This window comes from Brienomyrus brachyistius, chromosome 1, assembly GCF_023856365.1.
Source record: "Brienomyrus brachyistius isolate T26 chromosome 1, BBRACH_0.4, whole genome shotgun sequence".
Classification (NCBI taxonomy): domain Eukaryota; kingdom Metazoa; phylum Chordata; class Actinopteri; order Osteoglossiformes; family Mormyridae; genus Brienomyrus; species Brienomyrus brachyistius.
Window position 1 is genome coordinate 19,911,206 of NC_064533.1, and position 18,229 is coordinate 19,929,434.

Sequence of the window (18,229 nt, forward strand, 5' to 3'; positions counted from 1 at the left end):
ATGTGGCATTGAGGGTGGGGTTAAAGGTTTGTATGGAGGGTAACAGGATAGGTAAGACAGCCCAAGTCACACTTTGCTGGTGGTTCAGCCAACGCTTTTGGGAGTCAGGAAAGAGTTTGGGCACCTCATTAGGATGGTGAGGGCAGAAGTTCTCCCCATGGAAGAGACACGTTATGCCCTGGAGCAAAACTGTTTCCTAAATCCCCCTCAGGCCAATGGGCGCTTTGAGGACCATGCTCATGCAGTATCACCTCTCACCTGCTACCTATGAAATGTGGAGTTAGTGCTGCTCTTAGACTCCTGTTCCTCCCTGAAATGTTGGGCCTTGTCAATTTAACCCTTAGAACCTGACGAATACAAAATGCCTTGATTTTCACGCCCATTAATCTCAGGCTTGTTACTTTGGATAGGTATGCCGCATATACGTGAATTGTGTATCGCTGGAATGGAGGGAACTTACTCAACCTGGCCGTCTAAGTTACAACATTATCTGCTAAAGTATTCCAGAGCAATCATGTGCGCAATGAGGCATATATTTTAAGCATTATCCATCAAAACGCACCTCTAAAAATCCATGGTACATCAATATCATTCACATTAGACGGAAAGCAAAGTGCACATTCTCTTCTGTAATGATCCACGTACTACCCTTCTGGGGAAAAAAAATATATAAATTATAAATTATAAGCCTATAAATAAAGGGACAGAAAACCATTCAAAAATTAGTTGCTGTTCTACTAGAAATAACAACAAAACGCAGCGTTCTATTTATCAGGAAGAGAAGTCCTTGATATTTTCATAATATTTATTCACAAAAGTCTGTGTATGGATGTTTGATGTCGAGCTCCGTCAAAACAGTTGAAAGAGAAGGCACCCATTCTGTAACTGGAACGCGTCGCGCATCTAAAGTCAATGATGTGCTACAGCACTGGTCTGTTGTTTAAGGCTAAAAATATCATTTTCAAATTTCACTTTACCAATCATAGAGTATTGGCAGAAAAACAACAGCAATAAACATTCAGCATTAGACTAAAATGGGCAGGCTTGAATGGGTTAAATGGGCACCTGGCTTTATTTTTTATTTTTCATAAATGGCAGGATTCCCCTGAATTATTCTTTTTTTTTTTAACTCCACTTGACACACGTTTTGCTGTCATTCGCTGAGAGGATTTTCAGCTCTGCTGAACCTTCCTAGATAAATGTCTCTCTTCAAACCACAGTCATTTCATACGGTTTTAATTGTCTGTTAACATAATAGGTTCGTGCACAGTGGAAACACTCCGTCCTGCCTCTGGTCCATAAAAGGCAGAGTGAGAGGTCTGCGGCCTCGTTAAGCGGGATGGGAAATCTTCGGATAAAGCTGAAGTGAGCTGAAGAGTTCAGGACATATTCCTGCTTTTTTTCTAATACAAAAGACAAGCGGAAGGCAGGAATCAGGGCGGGAAAGGGAACCTTCTCACTGAAAAGGGAAGCATACAAGACGATATAACGGTGACAGGTCAGGCCTCTGGCACAGACATGCTGGGAGAGATAATGAGATGTTTGCCCCTTTATTCGAAGATGGTGGACTAAAAATATGTTACAGGTCAGGTGTTGAGCTCAAGGACAGTTAATGCAGTCCTTGATTAAGAAGAGGTAGATGAACAGTCTAAAGGGTAACCTTAGCCTACTCAGGCTAAAGGCTAACTGTAGTCCAATTCGCACAGCACCATTTCTGATTTCTTTCACACCCTAATCGATCCCATGGCGATGACGTCACTGCGCAAGGCATTGTGGCTTTTGTTTGTTACGGTCGCCATTTTTCGAGTAACCGTGCCTTGTTCACAGTGGTTGGAGAGTATTGCTGTATCAAGGACTGTCACAACCGATCACACGACCATTCAAGAAGAAAAGAAATGATTTACATTTCTTCTCCTTTCCTGCTTGGAAAAGGCATAAAGGAGCAAATGCAGAAGAGGGACAGAAGAGCGGATGGTGGCACAGCAACCTGAAAGTGTTTCTGACTGTAGTGCATGTCAGATTAGGAGAGATGAAATTAACCTTTTGTTGGAAGATAACCGGCGAGACCAAGATTTTGACATTAAGGAAAGCGTTTGAATGATGTGTGCTGAACTGAAGCAGAAACCGCTTTTAGTGATCACGTCTGTCTGGGTAAAATAGATTACTATAACCAGGTTGTCATTATTTGTTTCAACTGAAACTATTGTTTCAATCGCTTTTCAAATTACAGAACTGTATAAATTAAATCACTGAACTGTGTATAATTCAAATATGCTACAGAACTGCACATAAAATGTAGCTTATTGTAGTTTCACAATGGTTTGTCTTCTCCCTCTTCACGTTCGTTTGGTTTATTCCAAGGTGATGAATTACTGGTGTTTTGTATTACTCCAAAAATGGCTCCGCTGGTGATGTGGTAGTGCTGTAACGCCACCGACTGGATTGGATCTGTGGAGATATAGGCATTCCCGCGTGAAAAAATGTTTGAGAAAGTCCATTATGTAGACCATGTTTTGTGCCTGTTTTCCCTAATTTTTATTGTGAAAACATCTCTTTTTCTGAAGCTGGTGTACAGTCGCTACTGGGCTTTATCTTTGACTGGGATGTTACAGCACTGGGAATTGCCTGAGCTGCTGTAGTCAGCACACTGAGATAAACAGATGAAGTTGGGGGAAGTATTTCTGGTTAAGGGAGCCCAGAAATGAAGTGGATGAGGTTTTTTTTTCAGTGCTTGATGCACAACAATTAGCCAAGTAGAGTCCACTGCTGAAAACGTTCAGAGTCAGCGGTTTGTGTTCGCAGGACACAGCGGTTTGTTAGAAGGTTCTGCCTGTGTAACCCCTTATGAGGACAGCCTGTTTAACTCATGGTACCCCATTAGAAGAGCAGTTCTAGTACCTAGCGTAGTTACTGATGGAAGGAAAACTGCTCCTGATGAAGGTGATAGATGGGGAGAGAGTTTTTGATGCCCAGTTGTTTTAGTGAAATGGGCAATCATGCAGAGTTACTGTCACTGGAACTAACATAAAACCCTAAACGTATGAAGTAGTATGTGATTAGTACGGCATGATGGTATTGCGGGATTAGTGCCTCCTACTGGTCTGTCGGTTATAGCTCTGAGTTCTGATCATGTTCTTTTGGACTGTTTCAGGGTTCTGAAGGTGTTCCTGTCACGCACGGCACAGCGGATCCCCTACATGACCAGTTGGAGGGTTCTCCACCTGCTCGCCGTCATCCTTCTCGTCGCCTGCTGGTTCCTGGTGGCCTGGACCTTAGCCGTCTGCCAGAATCTGGAACGGCATGTACCGCTTATTGATGTGGGCCTTACAGCTGAGGGCCTGCAGTTCAGCATGTGCCTGCTAGACCGGTGGGACTACATGATGGCCATTGGTACGTCACGAAAAGCGATTCTTCTGTGTAAACCCTCTGCCAACAAGGGGTGCCCTAATCTTTGCTCAGTAAACATCTGGCTTGTTTCTCTGGGGGACAGACCACAGCGGTTCTTACTTGTTACTTATGTCAAGGGACCTCATGATTTGCCAATGGCAATTAGTATGGGAGGGAACCTAACAGTAATCAAGCACGATAACCCCGCCCACTCACCTGGGAACCATTCTGTGCAGGTTCTGTATGGATATAGTGAGAATTGATCTATAAAAGGAAGGGACCTGTGCTGGAGTAACCATGACAGGAACAATCATAGAAGATGTGTTTATGCCTGAGAGAGAAAGAGTGGGGGAGGAGCAAGAGAAAGGAGGAGGGAGAAAGAGAGAGGGGGAAGAACAGAGATGTGGAATGTGCTGTCAGCGACAGCCCAGCAAAAAGGACAGCTTAGGTCACCGGCGAGACAAAAGCTGAGGCGCAAAGCGGGAACAGAGGGAGGTGCACTCCCAAACAAGTGAGGGGGGGGGATGCTCAGGAACAGCTACAGCAATTAATTCTGACAAGCAAACGGGGAAGAGAAAAGGCCGCGGGAAAAAAAAGGAACGAAATCCTGAGCTGTGTTTTCTTTGCCACGAGCCAGAGTGGCCTGGTGTAACATGCGTGTCCGATGGCGGATAATCCACCATGGCCTAATTCAACAAATACCCTCATTTCCGGGGGCTGATGCAGGCCCTGACCTGAGAGATTAATTCTGAGGTACAGTTTGCTATGCGTTATGAGAAAAAACCTCCACAGTGCAACATAAATCCTGCAAATACGTAGTTCCCTGCTGGTTCTGTTCTGATTTAGATGTTAGTTTATTGATTCCTTGGCCACAGAGCAGTGGACAAAAAGAGAGACGCCGAGAATTTTATCTCGAGTAATGATCCCCGTCCTGCCTAGTAATGAATTACATTCTTGGCTCAACCGGAGCGGCGGGATCCCCCTCAGTAATTATTTTGGACCGGAGGGGTCCCCTTTGGTTGAAAATGGCTGATCGTTCAGTGCAGTTACCATCTCACCAAATGAGAAGGCTTTAAATGAGTAAGGGTCCCAGCCTGGTGGGTCCTAGAGAGCGGCCGTCTCTGCTTCCTGCTTAGTGCGGCGATGCCGGTGAAACAGCCGGTTAAACCGACATCTAGCCCTTAAGACGTCACGTGAGTTGCTTCGGTCACCACAGCTGCCTCATCTCCTGATCTGATGGATTTAAGCTGACAGAGTACAGCAGATGACTTCAATAAACTTCTCACTATCTGCCTGTGGCTCTTTGTGAGAACAAAATGCTTGCTGGCAAAATTCCTTTGGCAGTGGAATAAAAACAACCAAAATAATGACATGCTGCACTTTGCACAGTATTACCCCCTGCGATCAAGACTTCTTTTATATTATTTTATCTGAACATCATTTTCTGCCATCTCAGTACATTCTGTATTATTTTTTTTGCAGCTCTATCACTTGCAGATTTAATTCAGTTCAATTCAATTTATTTTTGTATTTATTTATAGCGTCATTCACAACAGTGTCCCACCAAGGCACTTTACATGATGTTTTGTAATACATTACTAAGCAAAGAAATAAAGAATGACTTTGATGTCCAAGTTGCCTTTTAAAATGCCCCTCACCCTCCCCCTCTGCCCCCTCCCCCCAGCCGAGCTGCTCTTCCTCCTGTGGGGCGTGTACCTCTGCTACGCCGTGCGGACAGTACCCTCCGCTTTCCACGAGCCGCGCTACATGGCCGTCGCTGTGCACAATGAGCTCGTCATCTCCGCAGTCTTCCACGTGGTCAGGTGGGTGGTCACATGACATTCTTATTCATCAAGCAAGGAGGACCAGAACATGAGCTAGGAAAAGACTATAGAACAAAAGTGGTAGAGATCTAAATGTTATGCTTAACAGTGGTGAAAGCATATTGTTACGTACTGTATTGGGGAGCGCAGAGCAGGGAAGCAGAGGCAAGATTAGGGGGAATACGAGGTTTAATCACAGGAAAGGGAGACAACCACATAACATCAATGACCGGACTGGGGAAACATACTTTAACGGGAACTTAAATGTACAGGACTAACCAACGTGACTGGAAACAGCTGGTGACATTGGGATTCCACACGGGGTAGCGAGGGGGGCGTGGCACACATGGGGATCGGACGAGCAGGGCATGACACAGGGCCCCCAAACCAGAGCAATCCAATTATGTTTCAGTTTTTTTAGGACCCCTTCCTCACTCTCCCCCCACTACGGTTCCCCTTGGTAAAATTTGCTGATCTTGCCCTTCTCTCTCTGCATATCCCTGTAGAAAATGTAGCTATATATAATAAAAAAAAAATCAAATAGTCAATGCTATCATATGGAGGATTTGTTAGCAAAGCGTTCGTCAAACCCCATGCGCCCTGCCCCCCACCCCGGCAGAAAACTTCACCGGCTGCTTTCACTTTGTCAGCTTTCACAGCTTACCTGGGGGTGCTGGACTGCTTCACTGGCCCACGTTAGCACATACCATTTGTCCCAGAATTTTCAAGTATTTCAATTGTCATTGCACTTTTTCTTTCGACTCCCCCAAATCCAGCAGACACAGAGCTTCCAAATAACAAAAGAAGACCTGTTACTGTTGGCTTTTCCATTGACTGTCGGATATGTCCAGCGACACTGTGTACCGCCACTACAGCCATGCGTTTGTGTGGGGGCCCCCTGTTGGCCACAAACAGTCACTGCATTAAATATTAAATAGACATTCCTTATTCAGGAGATGCTGAAGCTGCATGTTCTGCTTGCTGGCTCCCTTCAATTCTCTGACTCTACTTGTCCGCTGTTTATTTAGTTTTTTAAACATTTTTTTTGGGGGGGGGAGGTACTCAAACCGACATTGGCCATAGCTATAATTGTCCTTATTTGATTATGGGAATACCAGTCTTTCCGCTGATCACGCGGTGCCCAGCCTCTGCAATGGTTTTTACGCCCCGTATTTTCCCACTAAGGGGTTTGAGGTGAGGAGTCACCTGATGTACGGGGCCCGACGTCCCGAGACGCAGGTAGACACACCATCAGTAGCATCAGCGCCATATCGTAACGCACCTGCTGTTTAACTCCTGTGCATTTTTAATCCAGGTCATTTATCCAGCTCCCCTCCTGCTGTCTTTTATTAATCACACAGAATGTGTCACCCCCTCTGAGAACAAAATGTGCCTCACCTGTAATAAATGTCTTTGGAAGGTAACTTCATTAAAAGGGTCCGTCTTCGCTCTCCGCAGTATTGAAGCCTGTCGCAACGGGAACGCAGCTAAATGTGTTTTTGTGTTGTCTTTTTGCCCTTTTCCAGACCATATTTCATGAATTTGGAAGCATACGTTAGAAACTATAATAATTTTAAGCGTGTTATAAGGTAGCTTGCAAAGTAGCTTAAGATTTGGTGCATTCTTAATATCACTGCAGTGTTTACTCTAACTGGCCAGGATTGTTGTGCTTCATGCGGATCTTTCCAGGTCACGGTTGTCAATCGTACGGGGGATGTGAACGTCCTTTGAGCAGGAAGTGTGGCTGGCAGTTCTGTAGTCGAGGTTGAACTGTCAAAATCTACAGAAGGACTGAGCTTCTGCTGTCAAGTTGCATAAACTGTTTGGATGTTGTCTCTCTGATCAAAGTATTACGCTGAGAAACTAGAAACAACTAAGCCAGCCCATTAAAAACGACAGGAAAACTGTAGATATCAAAATTTCCTTGTTAGTACAGTGGTGAAAATCCCTACCTGTCATGTGACTGGATTGTACATCACTCTGGACAAAAGCACTGCTAAAGAAAATAAATGCAAATGTAGATATATAAGGGTCATGTTTTGTATTAATAGGACTGATCATACACAGATTTCTCATAACGAAATACCAACTAAGGTCATTTCCTTGTGACAACTAAGGCATCAAACACCACTAGCAGCTGTCACTGGCAGGTGCATGTGGGGAGAAAGCCTCCTACAGCAGGTCCACACCTTGGTCAGCCCCTTCTCTGATTCGCTGTCCCATCAGTCATGTGACTCTGGTATTTGGCTTTCGCATTGATCATTTTTCACTGAAGAGCGAACGGATGGACAAGTAACAGTAAGAGGTAAATAGCGTTGCTACCCAGAGAGGTAGCAGTCTGTTCCTTTTCAGTTACATTTAGGTCCACATGATATCTCCAGCCACCTTGCCGAACATAAATCTCATTTACATTTATTTACCAGACACGTTTGTCTAAAGTGACATGCCACTTAGGAAGCAGGGTCAGACAGACCCCGGGGCAATATGGGGATTAATGGCCTTACTCAAGGGCCCAACAGTAAAATCACTCTGCCAACCATGACATTTCAGCAGACAACAGAGTCCTAACCTGCAGTGCCATACACAACAACACACATCTCAAAAAAGATAAAATATAAAACAAAACCAACATGCTTTATTTGCACAGGTACATTGGCATGGTTGTCTTTGCTGACCCCATCTTGCTCTCCATAGCTTGGGGGTCATAGCACAGGGTCAGCTAATGTACAGCACCCCTGGAGCTGGAGGTCGATTTTGAAACCCATACCCATCCCTGCGGCAGCCGTTCCCATAATCCAACACCCATCGCCTCTTCCTGAGTTCTTCTCCTTGTTCCGACACCAAACTGTTTCTGCTGCAATTCCCTGCTCTGACCACCAGCCTTCTTGCCGTGGATCTTAGACTTCGACAATATGTACTAATCCCAAGCTTCTATCTTAAAAGAAATGTAAACGACGCAGCAAGTGAACAATGTAGGCCAGTGTTTGCGGTAAATATAGCTCAGGTGAAGAGCATTTCCTTCAGAAAAAAAGAAAGTTTCTAGCTAAACAGTGCAAAGAAACGTCTGGAAAGGAGATCGTAAAGTATGCTCAAAAAATGACTAGCGGTTTGTAAATCTGGCCAGGCCTAAAATAAATTCGCTGTATCCCGTTACACTTCATCTCAGATGCTGCAGGTTTCCTGGTATCTGTCTCTTCGTTCTGCTTCAAAAGCTGAGATACCAGTATTATTTTCTGAAATGACACAAAATATTGGCTGGGTTGTGATGCAATGTAATCTAAACAGTTGAGATTTTTAGAGAGATTCTTAATTTTCGGGGATGTGTATTTCACCATGCCAAGTTTACTTTTCAAGGCTTGGTTCTTTTCAAGCTTCAAGTAATTTATTGTCATATGTGCAGTGTCTACACAATGAAATTCTTACTTTGTTTTCTCCTTCAGATGCTACAAAAAGAGAAAACAAAAACGGAAAATGATAATACAGTCAGGCCCATAGGAACGGGTGGGGGTGGGGGGGTATTGGAGAGGAAGATGTTCTCCCAAATATTTAATTTGGCTTCATTTGTTCTCCCAAAAAACTACTGTAGACCTTTGGATTTAAATTATGAAGTTGTGCTCACACTATAGAACTCGGCTATGCCCTTGAGCACAGTAGATAAACAAATAACATAATACACATCCACCACAGATAAAGGTATAAGCAAATAACATAATACACATCCACCACAGATAAAGGTATAAGCAAATAACATAATACACATCCACCACAGATAAAGGTATAAGCAAATAACATAATACACATCCACCACAGATAAAGGTATAAGCAAATAACATAATACACATCCACCACAGATAAAGGTATAAGCAAATAACATAATACATATCCACCACAGATTAAGGTATAAGCAAATAACATAATACACATCCACCACAGATAAAGGTATAAGCAAATAATATAATACATATCCACCACAGATAAAGGTATAAGCAAATAACATAATACACATCCACCACAGATAAAGGTATAAGCAAATAACATAATACACATCCACCACAGATTAAGGTATAAGCAAATAACATAATACATATCCACCACAGTTAAAGGTATAAGCAAATAACATAATACATATACACCACAGATAAAAAAGAAAATATAGAAGGAATTAGCAATAAAAATTATTTGCCTCACTTGTTCATCGCTTCAGATGAAAGCATCTGCTAAATGTAATGCTGATATATGCTGGTCATGTTTCGTATTGATGTGACTGATCAGGTAGATAAAGGTCATTTCCTTGTGACACTCCATGCATTATACACCACTAGCAGCAAAAGCATAACACAAGCACAGTAGATCAGTGATTCTCAAACCAGTCCTCGGTGACCCCCAGACAGTCCACGTTTTTTGCGCCTTCCCAACTCCCAGGGAACTGGGAGAGAGCGAAAACATGGACCGTCTGGAGCTCCCCAAGGACTGGTTTGAGAAACACTACAGTAGATAAGTATATAAAAAGTGTCTAACCATGTAAAATATACATACATAAAATGTAAATAATATGCATTAAAATGTAAATATATGCACGGATAATGAATATTATTGATAATGTCATGGAAATTCTGGTTAATTGACCAGCCTATAGGGGGTGGCATGGTGGTGCAGTGGTTAGCACTGTTGCCTCACACCTCTGGGACCCTGGTTCGAATCTCTGCCTGGGTCACATGTGTGTGGAGTTTGCATGTTCTCCCCATGTCGTCGTGGGGTTTCCTCCGGGTACTCCGGTTTCCCCCCACAGTCCAAAAACATGCTGAGGCTAATTGGAGTCACTAAATTGCCCATAGGTGTGCATGTGAGAGTGCATGGTGTGTGAGTGTGCCCTGCGATGGGCTGGCCCCCCATCCTGGGTTGTTCCCTGCCTCGTGCCCATTGCTTCCAGGATAGACTCCGGACCCCCCGCGACCCAGTAGGATAAGCGGTTTGGAAAATGGATGGATGGATAGATGACCAGCCTATATGGACACAGGAGTAATGGAGAATCATAAGTAACTAAAAGAAACTAATGAAACGTACATGGGCCTTCGTGTTTCCCTACAGATTCACAGCCGCCTCTGGACTCCACCCTGATTGGACGCTGATGCTGTGGTTTGCCCACACACACCTGACGGTGACAGTGACTATCGGTTTGCTGCTCATTCCAAAGGTATTCCACCGCTCACTTCCCTCCATGCCCACACGTCTCTCAGCCCCCCCCCCCCCCAGTGAAGCTCCTGTCAGAGCTGGGCACATCTCGATGAATCCATTGCCTAGAAAGTTTAATGAGAGTTCTCATTAGACCTCTCCCACAGTCTCCGAGAAATGATTCCAATTGGCTGCTGTTCTCCTGTTTCTAACTGAACGAAGCTTGTCGGTGCCGCTTGCTTATATGTGCCCCCATCTGTTGGCACAGTTCCTGTTCGCGGGCGCGCCCACGCGGGACGACATCGCCACGGAGGCGTATGAGGATGAGCTGGACATGGGTCGGTCCGGGTCCTACCTGAACAGCAGCATCACTTCTGCCTGGAGTGAGCACAGCCTGGACCCTGAGGACATCCGGGTGTGTACCTCCCCCTCCCCCCACCTCCTCTGTGTGTTCAATTACATACCAATTTTTACCTTGTTTGAACACAAAAACAATATTGAGCAATAGGCAGTTGTTTCCATCGCAGATGCCGAACAAAATGAGGCAGCTCAGTTGCATTCGTTTGCTTGCTGTAAAACATAAAAATGCAAGGGGAGGCTTTGTGGTTTGTTAGAGCTGAAGATATCGCTACCTGGACAAAAACTTTAGCTGTTGAAATTTATTATTATTTATTATTTTTAGCTTATCATTTATTAAAATGATAAATATGACAGTCACAGTATCCATATTACGATTTTCATTAAAACAACCTCAAACAAATAACCCTTAAACAAAGTTTCCAAACATCAAATAGAGACAATTCCAGAACTAACAATGGAATGCAACGTTTCCTTACTTCCCCAAAGCTATTGTGTCGTATTCTTGTTTGGTTTATTTGTTGGTTTATGTATTTAGAAGAATTGGAAAGAGTTACATCTTTTAAACTTGTACTGCATGTTGCATGTGCTATATACATTGTGACCTCTAGGGTACGCTGTCTACCTCATTGTGAAACGTTGATCGAGGGTTTCCAACGCTGTTGTGTCTTTTTTTTGTCACTATATGTATGGTCACACAGGAGGAACTGAAAAAGCTGTACGCCCAGCTCGAGGTCTACAAGAGGAAGAAGATGCTGGCCAACAACCCCCATCTGCAGAAGAAGAGGAGCTCCAAGAAGGGTCTGGGGCGTTCCCTCATGAGGCGCATCACAGAGATCCCAGAATCGGTGAGCCGGCAGTGCAGCAGGGAGGACAAGGAACTGGGGGATCATGGGAGTAACAGGAACAGCATTTGCACCCTGAGAAAGAACCCATTTGAGCCCTCCCACTCCAGCAAGCCCAAGGAGGATTCCTTGAAGAACATAGTCTTCTCCCTCAAGAAGTCCCATAGTAGCTACGATCATGTAAGGGACCAAAGTGAGGACTCCAACAGTTCAGCCACTGATAAGATGGAGGTCTCCAATGAGAACTCCCTGCTGGAGTCTTTGATGGGCAAGAAGCTGGTTAAGAAAAAATCTGCAGAGAAGATCGAGGCCGAATCCACAGAGTCTGTTCCTCTGGTGTGCAAGTCTGCCAGTGCTCACAATCTGACTGCCGATAAGAAGCCACTGCACCCCCGCACCTCTATGCTACAGAAATCCCTCAGCGTTATCGCTAGCGCTAGGGAAAAAACTTTGGGGTTGGCGGGGAAAGCCCAGAATGTGGAGGAAAACAATAAGAAGAACCATCAGAAGAGCAGAGAGGCCAAGACCCACCCAGACATGGAAGAGAAACTGCCTGAAGATTCCATCGCCATGACTCCAAGTCAGTATGCGGAGAACAAGCAGCTGACCAGCAAGACCGGTATAATCAAACCCCAGGTTAGTGGAGGCCAGTCGTCCATGTCCAGTGAAATTTGGAAGAACAAAGATCTATACGACCTCTCTGAAGTATGTCCTTGGGAAGTGGAGGACCTCACCATGCCATCTGAAAGCAAAATGCAGAAACATGTCTCCATTGCTCCAGAGGAGACTACTTCAGTTCATGGAAGTGGCACTAGAGGTAAGACAAAGCAGAAGTTAAGAGTCATGGATGAACCTTTGTCAAACAGCAGACATTCTGGCCAGATAGCAGCTGAGGGAGAATTGTGTTTCCAGGACCCAGAGGGCGAAAACTGGGGCCTGGGGGATGGGACCAAACCTCCCACCACTGGTCATTCTGTTCCAGCACATTCTGCTGGGGAGAGCAATAAAGCTGACATTTGCCCTTGGGATTTTGAAGAATTGCCAGTAAAGCAAGTCACAGGGGTGAAATCATCAGAGAAAGACAGGGGCAAGGGTGACACGTTGGTAGAAGCTGCAGGAGAGAGTCTTCGCCAGGATCACCCAAAATCTAAGCCCACAACACGGGTGGACATTTGCCCCTGGGACCACGATTGTCCAACATCTCCAAATTCTGAGAGGGGTTCCAGTCTAGCACAGTTTTCAAAAGTAAAGGACTCTGTCTCAAAAAAGAGAGGTACATCTTTGTCAAAGATGGCAGAGATGGAGAAAGAGAAGCCAAAGGAGAAGAATAATGAAAAAGGGAGACAGAAAATGAGGGAGAGCAGAGAGAAATGGCCCAGCCAATCGAAAATAGAAGAGGTCTGTTCCTGGGATGTGGAGAGCCCTAAAGAGACATTGCCTAGAGACATGCCAAAAAGCTCAATTAATAAACTGGGCGTTGCCCAAAATAAACAAGCTGATATTTGTCCATGGGATTTTCAAGATGAATCAGATAATAAAGAACAGAACAGAAATCCATCTGCTGCAAAACAAAGCTCTCCAAACTTCAAAGGAGGTGCTTCTGGAAAGGCCAGATTGGCGGACGTTTGCCCCTGGGACTTTGATGAGCCAACATCAGGGAAAAGCGCATGACACTTGATGTGGCTGGACATCTCAAAATGAATGTCCCATTAGATAATTGTTTTTTCATTGATATGAAACCCTCAAACCTTTACTAACATTATCACAACTTGGGCATTCCTTGGGAAGGAATTCCTTTGGAAGGAATTTTGCCCAAGTTGCCTTTTCCTTCCAGTGTTTTATTTTGTCCTTTTTTGAGAAAAAAAAACAAAGGAAAATAGTGTCTTATATTAAGCATTCCAGATTCATACTGAGTATTTGCTTGAATTCTTAGATTAGTGTGGATCTTACAATTATGCAACTCTGAGTCACTTTATCCTCCAGTGAAGAACACCTTACGAACTGCTCTCATAATCCACCTCAGCCTCTCAGATCATCATAGAGCCACTCCTCAAATGCATTGCACCACCATCAAGTTCATTAAATGGTAAAACTGTAGCCTGCTGGAGCAAACTGGACCTGAAAGTATGTAAATAATGTCCTCATGCTAACATGCTGCATATACATTGTACCGCTGAATGTGATTTTGGCAGTTTAGCAAAGACTGGAGCTTAGTACCAACTGAAGATGAATGCCAAAGATGTAGTTTGATATATACATTCTTATTTTGTGAACTGACATAAGACAGAGCATTTTATTGTCTAACTAGCAAAGAATTAACAAGATTATGTGCCTGGAGAATGGAGTTTTAGCACTTGAAAGCATAACATGTTAGTCTAAAATAATATGTATCTAAAGTTATATGTCTTATGCTGGAAGATTAACAGAATGACATGATCTGTTGAACTGATCTGTTGTTAACTGCAAGAATGACCAAACATGTTGATGGGAATTCAGTAAATACGATGAAAATTCATATGTAAAATGAGAATTCAGTAAATACGATGAAAATTCAGATGTAAAATGGGAATTCAGTAAATACGGTGAGAATTCAAATGTAAAATGAGAATTCAGTAAATACGATGAAAATTCAGATGTAAAATGGGAATTCAGTAAATACGGTGAGAATTCAAATGTAAAATGGGAATTCAGTAAATGCGGTGAGAATTCAGATGTAAAATGGGAATTCAGTAAATACGGTGAGAATTCATATATAAAATGGGAATTCAGTAAATACGATGAGAATTCAGATGTAAAATGAGAATTCAGTAAATACGATGAAAATTCAGATGTAAAATGAGAATTCAGTAAATACGATGAAAATTCAGATGTAAAATGGGAATTCAGTAAATACGGTGAGAATTCAGATGTAAAATGAGAATTCAGTAAATACGGTGAGAATTCAGATGTAAAATGAGAATTCAGTAAATACGGTGAGAATTCAAATGTAAAATGGGAATTCAGTAAATACGGTGATTCAGATATAAAATGGGAATTCAGTAAATACGGTGAGAATTCAGATGTAAAATGAGAATTCAGTAAATACGGTGATTCAGATATAAAATGGGAATTCAGTAAATACGATGAGAATTCAGATGTAAAATGAGAATTCAGTAAATACGATGAGAATTCAGATGTAAAATGAGAATTCAGTAAATACGATGAGAATTCAGATGTAAAATGAGAATTCAGTAAATACGATGAGAATTCAGATGTAAAATGAGAATTCAGTAAATACGATGAAAATTCAGATGTAAAATGGGAATTCAGTAAATACGATGAGAATTCAGATGTAAAATGGGAATTCAGTAAATACGGTGAGAATTCAGATATAAAATGGGAATTCAGTAAATATGGTGAGAATTCAGATATAAAATGGGAATTCAGTAAATACGATGAGAATTCAGGTGCAAAATGGGAATTCAGTAAATACGGTGAGAATTCAGATGTAAAATGGGAATTCAGTAAATACGATGAGAATTCAGGTGCAAAATGGGAATTCAGTAAATACGATGAGAATTCAGGTGTAAAATGGGAATTCAGTAAATACGATGAGAATTCAGTAGATACGAAGCTCCCTTCTTTGTGTCTGGTTGGCGTCAGATGTGTCCTGCTGTCCTGGGTGGTGACATTATTTATTTAAACAGGTCGACAGTCTGGTTCAGTTTGTTTTTTAAAGGTCATGTTTATCATCCCTCGAGATTTTTATACACTCACTTTATTTTTATTAGCACCTGGGTTATAATTCTCACAATCGTCGCCACTGTTATAACATATTGTATATTATTATTACTTTTTTTTACAGAACAATTTCGTGTATGTTTTCAGCTTTTATGCATTGCATTTTTACATTATTTAATCCAACAAATCCCATATAAATATAAATAAATCTTTTAGCACTATGTCACCTAAACCATCTCAAATCAATCATTGAGTCAGCTAACAATATCAAACAAATCAATATAGCTTGAAAAGCCCACTAATTCCTGGAGGCTTCCAAATGAACTTCAGTGTAATTAAATATGAAGTAAATTAAATAATGAAATGTTTCAATGTAGTTGCTATGTTTTAGAATAAATAAAATACTCTTTGTTAAATGGTTCATAAAGTAGAAAGGGTGTGTAGATTTTTATTTATGTGTTTATTTTTATATTGAAAAATACTAGGAAAAAAAGTCTGTATTTTTTTTTCAACAGAAATATAATATATAATAGTCTTGTTTAGCTGTGTGAAACTATATCTGAGAATGTGCAGCATCCTCTAACTTGCATTGTGACGGTTTTCTTTTTTTTTTAACGTATGATAGTTTCATGCCTTAATTAGTCATTAGTTGACTTTCTAACAACCATGCAGAGGATGTAGAGGCCATGCAATAAGGACTCATCAGACCTAATAACTCTGTAGCACTCTCTGCTGTCTCATGTTCAGTAATTTGATACCGTTCTTTTTGGTTTATGGAATTTGCTGGAATGTGTTGTTAATATATATAAATATATTCTAGTACATAATACCTTGCTTTTTCATTTGTTGATAGTTTAATGCTGAGCAAATGTTTCATGCAATATGTTCTTTTTATTATTTCGGGGGTTTGTTTACTTTATTTACTTGTACCAAAGAAATCAATAAGTACAACTGCTTGGGTGTCAACTTTAACCTTCTTTTATTTTAGCAGTTTAACCCTGTATAACCCTTTACTGCCAGATAAGCTTACAAATGTACTTAAAATAGACAGTGTCTACTTAGAAGCATAACAGTGGTGTCTAAGTGAATATGAATGTCGTCTTCCATCAAAATTACTCAGCTGAGCAAATTCCTGTAAAATGTGATTCTCTGCCAAAATCATGATAACTGGTTGAAGTCCCAAGGCTGTCAGAGGGTTCCCGCGATCTTTACATATTTTTCTGAAGACACAAGGTGGCATTTAAGGCCCTTTTTCTCAAGTGACTATTTTAAAATCGAAGGGACAGTAAGGTATGTTGACCTGAATAAAGTTATTAGTCAGACAGTGTGGTAAATAGTGTCAAAACTGGAATGGATGACTGCAGAACTCTTAGCTGTCCAACTAGGGGGTTATCAGATGCATCAGACCCAAAGGTTTAAGCCCCTTGCAGTATTATAGTCACAGAACAGTCCCATATTGCAGTTTTCCAGCCTTTCCATCTTTTTATGTCGGTAGAGAGCAGTGCTAGTTAATTCATTAGACGACCTAGGAGGCAGCCTGGAGCGCCATCTTCTGAGAGAGCACCGACTTATCAAATTAATTATCAAACCGACACTTTTGGACGAATCAGAGCTGAGCTATTCCTTGCATTATGCGTAAGTAGGCGAGAGTGTAGTCAAATAAAAGCAAATCATTCTCGAGGCATAAAAGCAGGAAGATAGACCTTGATATTGTCTCCCGTTGTCCCGCTGCCTTTCGGAAAATTAGGCATCTCAACACATTCCTCTTGTGTTAACAACTTTTATACTCTATATAAACGTGTGTAGGGAATGTTCTGGAGCTGTTACCTTTTCCTGTTAATCGACAATACGGCACTTTAGCGTCAGGCTAACCGCTTTAACTTAATGCTAATTAAATTCTGTTTTTGGGGATTTGCTTACGGTGGTATTTGTTTCTTTTCTGTAGCTTCTGCATGAAAATGATAGTCAGACAGATAATTCTCTGCCCTCAAGAAAACAAAACTCTAGTCTTTGGACTGTTATGAATTGTATAGTGAGTGAAATGGTACCTTAACCGACATATTACCTGCTCGTTAAAACAAGATGCTGTGCGATAAGCATATAGCATCCACTCCAAAATATTTGGTAGGTTTATATTGTGATATATTGTGATAGCATGTAAATAAAATCTCCTCCTCTGCAATAAATATTTCTACTAAACTGACTTGTGCAACTGAATTAGTTTTTTTTTTTTACTTTACAAGTATGGCAGTAAATTTTTATTTAGCCTTGGCCGAAAGCCATTGGGGGTGGTTAGCACTGCGGCCTCACACCTCTGGGACTTGTGTTCTCTGCCATGGCTCCGTGTGTGTGGCGTTTGCATGCTCTCCCTCTCTTTTTTGGGCTTTCCTCCAGGTACTCTGGTTTACTCCCACTTTCTGAAAGTATGCTGAGGTTAATTGGAGCTGCCAAATTGCCCGTAAGTGTATATGTGTGAGTGAATAGTGTAAGTGTGTCCTGTTATGTGTTGGTGCCCCATCCTGGGTTGTTCCCTGCCTTGCACATATAGGCTCTAGACCCCTTATGACCCTGAATAGGACAGCAGTAGCAGTAATAGAAAATGGATAGAAGCCACTGACAAATGTATGTTGTGTTCCCATAATTCCTTTGTACGGAACTGATGGGTTTGTGGATGAAATATGTTTTACTTAATTTGCTAGCAACAACATTGTTTTGCTGTGTGAATTTCCATTGCTGCCACAAAGTCATGAAATCCCTGCTGCTGTATCCAGGACTGCTGCTGGAGATTCTGGACCCTGCGAAAGCATATCATATTGGGATCATATGGGATCATATGGGATCATATTGGGATCATATTGGGCCCCAACCCAGACCAATACACTTATGTTCCATTTATTAGGGCCCCTGTCACTCAGGGGCCTTTGG

General features: G+C 42.1%; 1 protein-coding gene and 1 long non-coding RNA gene across 4 annotated transcripts in view; both read left to right on the plus strand.

The window, feature by feature from the left end:
• Window positions 1-17,507, plus strand: part of gpr158a (G protein-coupled receptor 158a) — a 55,293-nt gene extending 37,786 nt beyond the window's left edge. Inside the window, exons 7-12 of one of the 3 annotated variants that reach the window (XR_007381084.1) lie at window positions 3,152-3,390; window positions 5,072-5,210; window positions 10,299-10,404; window positions 10,651-10,797; window positions 11,441-15,108; window positions 15,148-17,507. Coding sequence is in view for 1 of the 3 variants with exons in the window: in XM_048969771.1 (XP_048825728.1) it covers window positions 3,152-3,390; window positions 5,072-5,210; window positions 10,299-10,404; window positions 10,651-10,797; window positions 11,441-13,255 (2,446 nt within the window). In the remaining 2 variants the exon portion in view is untranslated. Of the gene's footprint in view, window positions 1-3,151; window positions 3,391-5,071; window positions 5,211-10,298; window positions 10,405-10,650; window positions 10,798-11,440 lie in introns of all 3 variants that reach the window. The other 2 variants (XR_007381083.1, XM_048969771.1) reach the window with 2 other exon arrangements.
• LOC125704317 (uncharacterized) lies at window positions 8,797-9,313 on the plus strand. Its single transcript, XR_007381086.1, has 3 exons — window positions 8,797-9,067; window positions 9,191-9,231; window positions 9,273-9,313. It is a non-coding gene; the product is annotated as an uncharacterized LOC125704317 (long non-coding RNA).
• Window positions 17,508-18,229: the final 722 nt, after the last annotated feature.